This window comes from Staurois parvus, unplaced genomic scaffold (assembly GCF_062004578.1).
Source record: "Staurois parvus isolate SC_StPar_1 unplaced genomic scaffold, SC_StPar_1.0 ptg000444l, whole genome shotgun sequence".
In the NCBI taxonomy this organism is placed as follows: Eukaryota; Metazoa; Chordata; class Amphibia; order Anura; family Ranidae; genus Staurois; species Staurois parvus.
Window position 1 is genome coordinate 3,308,515 of NW_028318240.1, and position 11,486 is coordinate 3,320,000.

At 38.3% G+C, this 11,486-nt stretch overlaps 1 protein-coding gene across 1 annotated transcript in view; it reads left to right on the top strand.

Annotated features, from left to right (window-relative positions):
- The first annotated feature begins 377 nt into the window (after positions 1-377).
- LOC149453959 (uncharacterized) overlaps positions 378-11,486 on the top strand; it is a 67,050-nt gene continuing 55,941 nt past the window's right edge. The window contains exon 1 of the mRNA XM_089687993.1: positions 378-540. Within this exon, the coding sequence (XP_089544119.1) occupies positions 378-540 (163 nt within the window). The remainder of the gene's footprint in view (positions 541-11,486) is intronic.

Genomic DNA, 11,486 nt, shown 5'->3' on the forward strand with positions numbered 1-11,486 from the left:
ATAGAAGTCGTATCTCTTTAGTGTGCATTTCAAAAAGCTGAAAAAAATGCAGGCTCAACATATTTAGATGGTGAGGTGGAGAAATGTGCTGCTATTATGTGACCCTCTGGAAACGCAGGAGGCCACACTTGAGGCCCCCTATAATTTTCAAGTTGATCAACACTAATCTAACCCCTTACAAGTAAACTTCAACATCTTTAAGTCCTACTTGAATTTGTTATACACTGTATATATCTCGTTTCCCGTTTAAAAATCAACCAGGAAACAAGGAAATGTTTTTAATCATTTTCATTTATTGCCTTCAACCTATTTCTAAGACACGTAGCATGTGACGTCATTAACCACCAATGTTATAATTAAGATACAAAGATCACTGTATGATAAAGAGAATTGTACTGAATGGAAAAATCCTGGGCTACTTATTCAATTTGGTACTTGCTGCTCAAACGGTGAAGGGCTTTGAGTATTACAAGCACCCCACTCGAAGAATGAAGCCATTGGTGGTCTTCACAGTGGTGGGCTTATTGCTGCTGTCAACAGGTGAGGGGTTGTTCAGTGTAAAGTGATTTTTTTAATCGAGTGCTGCCATCAGAAATTCAACAAGCTGGTTGACTGGCTCAGAAATTCAACAAGCTGGTTGACGGGCTCAAGCTGTTCCAACTATGGTGTGTTTCAGCTATGGCGTGTATCTATTTTTTTTGCAATAGCAGGTTAATTATATGATTTATATATATATATCACATCGGTTCTATATTTGTTGTTTTTTTAATGGCATATTAGAGTTGATTATTGTGCTATATTATTTTTATATACTATATTTTTCAATTTTAGTCTTGTTTATCTGTTTTCTATATCAATAATAACTACAGTATATATTTTGGTTGCTACAAAACTGGAAGCTATCCAGCATATGGCATGATTAGTTAGTACTTCAACTCAATTCCTGCCATTTTTCTTTTTTTTTTTATTCTTCCCGTTAGCCCTACCAATGAACTGTAAAGCTTTATGCACCTTTTGTTTTCAACTGTAATGTATTTAGCTAAAGTTGTTGTTGCAAAGGACATGGGGGAACTTTTTGTGTCTTGACGAAAGGCAGTTTAACCTCTGCATATGGAAAGGCTTCATCACAGTCAGAGCTATGAAAATGTCACACAGACTTCACCAGGAGCTAGTTCTAGCCAGCTCAGTTGATTGTTGAAAAAAATGCTGGATATGTTTCAAAATTCACAGAATATAACTCGATATTATGATTTATATGTAATTACACCAGAGGTTATTGATCCAGGGAATATTTGAGTAATTCAGGAAGAAATTTTTTTTTTGCCCTGGACCATGTGTTATAAGAGTTTATTTTGTGGTTTTAGGAATATATTTATATATATATGGTTTAACCATTTCAATACCGTGCAATTTTACACCTTCCTGCCCAGGCCAGTTTTCAGGTTTCAGCGCTCTCACACTTTGAATGACAATTGCGCGGTCATACAACATTGTATCCAAACTAAAATTTTATCATTTTCTTCACACAACTAGAGCTTTCTTTTGGTGGTATTTAATCACCGCCAGGGATTTTATTTTTTGCTAAATTAACAAAAAAAGACCAAACATTTTGAAAAAAACACACGTTTTTCTTTGTTTCTGTTATAAAAGTTTACAAATAAATACTTGTTCTTCATAAATTTAGGCCGAGATGTATTCTGCTACATGTCTTTGGTGAAAATAACCCAAATTAGGATGTATTATTTAGTTTGTAGGAAAGTTATAGAGTTCACAAACTATGGTATACATCTGAAAATTGATCAATCCTGAAGTACTGACGGACAATCTAATTTCTTGAGGTCCAAGAATGTCAGAACAGTACAGATATCCCCCAAATGTCAGGACAATACAGATATCCCCCAAATGTCAGAACAGTACAGATATCCCCCAAATGTCAGAACAGTACAGATATCCCCCAAATGACCCCTTTTTTTGCAGAGTAGACAGTCCGACGTACTTCATAAGAGGCATGGCGAGTTTTTTGAAGTTGTATTTTTTTTGTCATAATTTTTCGGAAAATTAAAAAATTTAAAAAATTATTTTCACTATTTTGTTTTTTACATACTGTTACCAGTGCAGTACAGCGTCATCATATAACTGGCATGGCGGTGAACAGGGACACTGACTGGTGACAGTATGAAAAAAAAATATATATATTTTATTAATTTTTTTATTATTTTTAATTTTTTATTACATTTTTAAGATTTTTTTTTTTAAGATTTTTTTTTCTTATTTTACTATGACCAAAGTAGTATATAGTAACATTGTACTACTTTGGGGAAGTGATCAGTATTTTTTTTTTTTTTACACAATTTGCTTATAGCAAAGAATTGCTTTGCTATAAGCAAGCATTTACCTGAATGACATCGATTCATTCAGGGTTTTTTTTTTTTTTTTTTTTTTTTTGTGCTTAGCTGTGATTTGGTCACAGCTAATCACATGACATGTGCATGTGATTAGCTGTGACCATTCACAGCTAGGCACTAGTATACAATGGATGGCATGAATGAAGCCATCCATTGTATACAACTGTCATGTGACCTGCTGTGATTGGTCACAGCAGGTCACATGGTACCAGGAACGAGGGCCGGTACTTAGATCTGTCATCGGCCGTGTCCAAGGTACACGGCCGGTGACAGATTGCGCCGCTGCGCGGCTCTGCAATCACGCAAACTGCGCATGTGCGAAAGCACGCCAAATGGCGTGCACCCGGAAAGCTACAGCGTTTTTGCGGCCGCCAAACGGCCATTGGCCGGGCAGCTAATGACTAAATGTATTTATTTATTTATTTGCTTTTTTTATTGCTTGAACTCAACTGTTTTATTTTATTTAGTTAATTTAGGGTCCATGCACACTGGGCTTTAAAAAATGCAGCTTCTACAGGCGTTTTGAGTTTTGCCTGTAGAAGCAGATCAATGTTATCCTATGTGTCCATGCACATTAGGACATTTATAGGCATATTTTAAGTTCAGTTTTTAGAGGCAGAACTCTTCTTGATTGCATTTTTGAGTGGAGCTTTCTGACAGAAAAAACATGGCTAAATACGACTAAATGCATGTACAAAACACTCTATATGAATGTTTTTTTTCAGCCAAGGGAACTGGCGTTTTTTTTTTTTAGCCCAGTGTGCATGGACTTATATGCTGGGTACACACGGGCCGAAAATTGCCCAAAATCAGCCGATACAGTAGAGACTGGTTGACTTTCAGCCCATTTGCACAGCTGTCTGTCTGACAGAAGCCAATCTCACGGCCAGCTCCTGTCGAACAAGTATGCTTGACAACCAACAGCTGACCAGCGTTCGATCAACGTTGGCAGCCAATGGCTGCGAGAGCTGACCAGTGTGCTATGGCGAGGATGCAATGCCGCAGATGGGCAGATCTCTGCACTAACATTGTTTGTGTTAGTGCAGAGATCCATCATTTTTTTCTCTTTTATCGTTCAGCAAATGTACCAGGATTTAAACTAAAGGTTCAACTGGAAGGAATCTATGAAGCTTGCCACTGCTGTCCAAATTATTTATTTATTATTTATTTCAGGCACTTATATAGCACCGTCAATTTACACAGTGCTTTACATATATATTGTACATTCACACCAATCCCTAACCCTCAAGGGGCGTACAATCTAAGGTCCCTACCCGGAGTACCCAGAGGAAACTCACACAGGCACAGGGAGAACATGCAAACTCCAGGCAGGTGGTGCCGTGGTTGGGATTCGAACCAACGACCCTAGTACTGCCAGGTGGAAGTGCTAACCATTTAGCCCGGGGTCAGTAGGGGGCCCCATGAAAGGCCCCTGGTACCTTTTATAGGCTTTTTTGGGTGTACTTTGAGTGTGGGCAAGGAAACAGGGGCCCCATGATCCCCTATTGCCCGGGGGCCCCATGAGTTGTCAGTCCGCCCCTGACCCTAACGCACAAAAAAAAAACTGGCATTACACGCGCACTGTGATTCATTGCTACTGGGACTTTTGGCAATGCCCAGTAAAATGCTTGTTTTACTACACATTACTACAATGAAAACATGGGAATGGATACTTAACTTCCCTTCTTCCTTATGTCAACCAGGTCAATGCTTTCATATATTTTCTTGTGTTTATTAAATATTGAAAATAATTAGCTATAAAGGCTTTTATCGCTCTTTTCTTTTGATCAAATTCTTACATGCTCCCTTTTATTACTGATAATAATTATTGATTTTAAGTTACTTCATGATCCAATGATGACACAAATCAAGATGATTGCAAATATCAATATATTGGGAAGCATTCTGAAAAAAATTTGCTCAGGGTGTATATATTGAGTAGTTATTCCCTTAGAGCAAAAGGTTAAATGGGTGGCAAGGGGTCGTTGCTAGAGAGAATCAATTTTAAACATTGCCTGCAGACAGTGTGTGCGACCAGCAGCAGTTCAAGATTTGTTTAGCTTTAAGACTTTAAATTTTAATTTAGGTTTTGACATGCAGTAAGATTGCTGCACCTTTGAAAACAAACTGCATTTGAATCACTTTTCAGGTGAGAACAAGGGATTAAGGGGGGATATGATCACCATGTATAATACATAAGGGGGGATATGATCTCCATGTATAATACATAAAGGGGGATATGATCTCCATGTATAATACATAAAGGGTGATATGATCTCCATGTATAATACATAAGGGGGGATATGATCTCCATGTATAATACATAAGGGGGGATATGATCACCATGTATAATACATAAGGGGGGATATGATCTCCATGTATAATACATAAGGGGGGATATGATCACCATGTATAATACATAAGGGGGGATATGATCTCCATGTATAATACATAAGGGGGATATGATCACCATGTATAATACATAAGGGGGGATATGATCTCCATGTATAATACATAAGGGGGGATATGATCACCATGTATAATACATAAGGGGGGGATATGATCTCCATGTAAAATACATAAGGGGGATATGATCACCATGTATAATACATAAGGGGGGATATGATCTCCATGTATATTACATAAAGGGTGATATGGTCTCCATGTATAATACATAAGGGGGGATATGATCTCCATGTATAAATACATAAGGGGGGATATGATCTCTATGTATAATACATAAGGGGGATAAATCACCATGTATAATACATAAGGGGGGATATGATCTCCATGTATAATACATAAGGGGGGATATGATCTCCATGTATAATACATAAGGGGGGATATGATCTCCATGTATAATACATAAGGGGGGATATGATCTCCATGTATAATACATAAGGGGGGGATATGATCTCCATGTATAATACATAAGGGGGGATATGATCACCATGTATAATACATAAGGGGGGATATGATCTCCATGTATAATACATAAGGGGGGATATGATCTCCATGTATAATACATAAGGGGGATATGATCACCATGTATAATACATAAGGGGGGATATGGTCACCATGTATAATACATAAGGGGGGATATGATCACCATGTATAATACATAAGGGGGGATATTATCTCCATGTATAATACATAAGGGGGATATGATCTCCATGTATAATACATAAGGGGGGATATGATCTCCATGTATAATACATAAGGGGGGATATGATCACCATGTATAATACATAAGGGGGATATGATCTCCATGTATAATACATAAGGGGGGGGGGATGTGATCTCCATGTATAATACATAAGGGGGATATGATCACCATGTATAATACATAAGGGGGGGATATCATCTCCATGTATAATACATAAGGGGGGGGATATGATCTCCATGTATAATACATAAGGGGGGATATGATCTCCATGTATAATACATAAGTGGGGGGATATGATCTCCATGTATAATACATAAGGGGGGGATATGATCTCCATGTATAATACATAAGGGGGATATGATCTCCATGTATAATACATAAGGGGGGGATATGATCTCCATGTATAATACATAAGGGGGGATATGATCTCCATGTATAATGCATAAGGGGGGATATGATCTCCATGTATAATACATAAGGGGGGGATATGATCTCCATGTATAATACATAAGGGGGGATATGATCTCCATGTATAATGCATAAGGGGGGATATGATCTCCATGTATAATACATAAGGGGGGATATGATCTCCATGTATAATACATAAGGGGGGATATGATCTCCATGTATAATACATAAGGGAGGATATGATCTCCATGTATAATACATAAGGGGGGATATGATCTCCATGTATAATACATAAGGGGGGATATGATCTCCATGTATAATACATAAGGGGGGATATGATCTCCATGTATAATACATAAGGGGGATATGATCTCCATGTATAATACATAAGGGGGGAAATGATCGCCATGTATAATACATAAGGGGGGTATATGATCTCCATGTATAATACATAAGGGGGGATATGATCTCCATGTATAATACATAAGGGGGGATATGATCTCCATGTATAATACATAAGGGGGGATATGATCTCCATGTATAATACATAAGGGGGGATATGATCACCATGTATAATACATAAGGGGGATATGATCTCCATGTATAATACATAAGGGGGGGGGGATGTGATCTCCATGTATGATACATAAGGGGGATATGATCACCATGTATAATACATAAGGGGGGGATATCATCTCCATGTATAATACATAAGGGGGGGATATGATCTCCATGTATAATACATAAGGGGGGATATGATCTCCATGTATAATACATAAGTGGGGGGATATGATCTCCATGTATAATACATAAGGGGGGGATATGATCTCCATGTATAATACATAAGGGGGATATGATCTCCATGTATAATACATAAGGGGGGGATATGATCTCCATGTATAATACATAAGGGGGGATATGATCTCCATGTATAATACATAAGGGGGGATATGATCACCATGTATAATACATAAGGGGGGATATGATCTCCATGTATAATACATAAGGGGGGATATGATCTCCATGTATAATACATAAGGGGGGGATATGATCTCCATGTATAATACATAAGGGGGGATATGATCTCCATGTATAATACATAAGGGGGGATATGATCTCCATGTATAATACATAAGGGGGGATATGATCTCCATGTATAATACATAAGGGGGGATATGATCTCCATGTATAATACATAAGGGAGGATATGATCTCCATGTATAATACATAAGGGGGGATATGATCTCCATGTATAATACATAAGGGGGATATGATCTCCATGTATAATACATAAGGGGGGATATGATCTCCATGTATAATACATAAGGGGGGGATATGATCTCCATGTATAAATACATCAGTGGTTCATATAGTGAACTCGGTGTAGAGTTATTCACCCTGAGGTCATCACAGAGGACAAGGGGGCACTCTTTACATCTGGAGGAAAATAAATTTAATCTCCAAACACGGAAAGGTTTCTTCACAGTGAGAGCTGTGAAAATGTGGAATAGACTCCCTCAAGAGTTGGTTCTGGCCAGCTCAGTGGATTGCTTTAAAAAAGTCCTGGATTCTTTCCTAGATACACAGAATTCAACTGGATATAACATTTATAGGTAAAGTTAATCCAGGGAATATCCGATTGCCTCTCGGGGGATCAGGAAGGAATTTCTTTCCCTGCAGGAGCTAATTGACAAATTGGATCATGCTTTGCTGGTTTTTTTGCCTTCCTCTGGATCAACTGTGGGTATAGGATTATAACTTTTTTTTTTAATGGTTGAACTGGATGAACTTTTTTCAGCCAGACTAACTATGTAACTGTGAGTTTGACAGACAGTTTTACCCCCAGAAGTGCCACACCACCAGCGCTACTATTGAATGGGTCGTGCTCGGTGGTGCTACTGGCCATCAAATGCAACTGGGAGAAAAGTTTTGCCATGACACTGAAGCAAAGCTTCAAAGCCATGCCTTGTGAACATTTTGTCTGCTGCCTATGCAACTTAAGAGAATTCTGTTGGGACATGGTAAAACTTTGGCTCAGCGACATGTTTCATTGCCCCCCAACCACAAGTTTAAACAAGCCGTAAGGTAGGCATGTCTTACTCCAAGGAATTAGTGGCCGGGACTGAGTAAAACAAATCTTTAAGAAGCAACATTATGTCTACTCATGGACACACCTACTTAAAATATATCTAAAGCCAAAACTTTGTTATATATACCTTAATTTTTTGGTAATTAAAATGATGGCAGTATTCACAAATGATAAAATTGAGGTTCAAAACGATAGAATAAAATGTAGCCTAGATCAGTCTCTTCAAAGTTCCTAAAGAAAAAGCCAGTTTACTGTTTTTAAAACTTATGGGTGACTGTGGTCAGTGGGAGCAAAAAATGTCTTGGCATCAGTAGGAATAAAGCACATTTATTTTAGAACAAACTGTATTGACATTTACATTCCATCACAAAAAAAACCCTAAAATAAGATAAGCACAATATAAGAGGGAGAGAGGAGGCAGGTCTTTTTTTTTAAATAAACATTACAATGTATTTATCTCCAAGGATCAGACCCTCCTATCCCTCTTGTATGGAACTGTATTGTTGCTGTATTGTCTCCCGTTATATTGTAAAGTGCTGAGCAAACTGTTGGCGCTATATAAATCCTGTATAATAATAATAATATATAAATCCTGTATAATAATAATAATATAAATCCTGTATTATAATAATAATAATAAAAATATAAATCCTGTATTATAATAATAATAATAATAATAATAATAAATAAATCCTGTATAATAATAATAATATAAATCCTGTATAATAATAATAATAATAATATAAATCCTGTATAATAATAATAATAATATATAAATCCTGTATAATAATAATATATAAATCCTGTATAATAATAATAATAATAATAATATATAAATCCTGTATAATAATAATAATAATATATAAATCCTGTATAATAATACTAATAATAATAAAATACATACGCTACTTAGCTGCGGCAGAAAAAAAATGTGTCTTCTGTCCTGCCAGACAAATAAATACCAGGACTGGCTGAACAGAAATGCAAATTCATCGTCAGGTAAAACTGCTCCCATACATGCATTTCGTCTGTGTTTTTCAACTTTTCTCCTGGAGGTAAGCTTTAAGATACATCAGCTCTTATTTGCAAGTTAATCAGAATATTTTCATCATTTTCTTACATTTCCTTGTATGGATTTGCAACACTGCAGAAGGTGATTACCAATTATGTCTATTAACGTCCTTACCTTTCCACATCCTTCTATGCTACCTTGTACGTGACTTCACATATATATTCTCTATAACTCGTACTATCTGACCATAACTCGGTCAGGATAGTTGCAAAGATCATAGCAATATGAGAGAGAGGCACAGATACTGTCAGGAATGGACTCACCACTGGTGGTGGGACTCACCTGCTGTGTGGGCAGGGCTGGCCAGTGGGTGCTCTCAGCAGCCAGAAGCTCACTCCTGCAATCAAGTCATCACCTGGGGCTGATTGCAGGAGGTGTATTTAAGCAGTAGCCAGGCCTGCAGTCAGGGCCTTGGTGTATGTTTCCCGTGAGCCCCTGTACCCTGTCTGCTTCCTGCCTGATCCTGATTCTGCTTTGATCCTGACTCTGAATGAACTCCGCCTGTCCTGACCTCGGCTATTCCTGACCACTCTTCCGCTCGCTCCTGGTACCCTGTTTGCCCGTTTGCTACCGACCCGGCCCGCCTGACTACGTTTGATTTGTATATATGGTTATCTGTTGGAGGTTGGGTTGTTTGCACTGTGTTATGTTTACCTTGCACTGCATTTGTGTTGTTTACTCTTTAATAAATTGTCTTGTTTATACCTGAAGCCTGCGTTTCCCTGTGTCAGTCCACACACCTCTGGTCATACCTGGAGCCCTGACAGATACATTTGGTCATTTTAGATCATGCTTAACCCCTTCACGCCTAAGGGTAAAACCAAGGGTGGACTGACAACTCATGGGGCCCCCGGGCAATAGGGGATCATGGGGCCCCTGTGTCCTTGCCCAAACTCAAAAAATCCTATGAAAAAGGTACCAGGGGCATCTCATGGGGCCCCCTACTGACCCCGGGCCCTCGGGCAGTGCTCGAGTTTCCAAATGGTCAGTCTGCCCCTGGGTAAAACAAATCTAAATGCCTAAGCACAATTTTGCAACGTTGACATGTGTTAGTAAAACCGTACATATCATCATGACTACTTTGTACATCCGGGTGGATTATACTGCGTTTTTTTCAGGACAAATTGGACTTTTATTTGGTGGTAAATGGTAATGGATATCTACTGATTTTTTTATTATCAAAGAAAAATTGGCCAAAAATAGTGAAAAAAAAATCTGTTTTTTTATTTAGATATTTCTTGTTACTACCATAACCTACTACCAAAGAAATAAATTCTCCAGCTCTTGACGATCGCAGCGATACCATATCTGTGTGTTATTTGTTGTTTGTACCCGTAGTACAATAGTGCGCATTTTGTCTTTTTTTTTACCTAAAACACACTGACACTAACTGACACTGATACCAATTTTTTTTGACCCTGGCATTTTGACCTTGACCTTTGACCTTGATCTTGACCCAAACAATAACCCTGGCACTGAACTAGATCAAACCTTAATCCAGGTATTTTTTCTTTATTTTTTCTTTTTTAATATTTACTTATTTATCTTTTTTTTTTTATTTTACAAACTTTTTTTTCCCTCTATGCCAGGAGTTAGAGCGATACAACGTATCTCTCTTCTCCATTCATAGAGAGAGAAAAAAACAAGGGGGCCGGGCTGTACAGTGACTGATCACTGTGATAGCCAATCAGAGGCTATCACAGCGATCATGTGACCCGGAATTGGGAGTCCGGGGTCCCGATCGTTAGAACGGGACCCGGGGCTCTCAGTGACACCATGGTCTTTGTGCCAGGAGCACGCAGTGCGGCGCACTCCCAGCACAAAGACAGGTATGCAAATATGAGGCCCCATGGAAAAAAACCCAGTTCTGTGAGGCTGCATATTTGTGTGACGTTGGCATCAAAGGGTTAAGCATGGGTGAATGCCTTCATGTATTGGTGTGCTGACTCCAACATGAAGCCACCACTGGTCTCCACAATGGTGGAATCCTGAAAATGGTAAGAGAATGCTTGGGTGTCATTTTGTTAATCACAAAATTAGTGTGAAAGGGAGATGGATTAACATGGAGAGCGGTTTGGCACATTGTGGATTCTGCTGCATGGCTTGGAGACATGAACTTATTGTTTATGGTTGTCTTCATGTTAACTGGAAGGAATTGATACATTTTATGTTACACAGGAATGTATTGATACATGTTGGGTCATATCTGACACTAGCCCAGGGGTACCCAACATTTTTTGACTTTCATGAGCCACATTGGAAGAAGAGGGATTGTCTTGGGCCACACATCAAATACACTAACAACAAGGTTAGCTGATGAGCAGATAAAGTCAGGCAGATCACAAG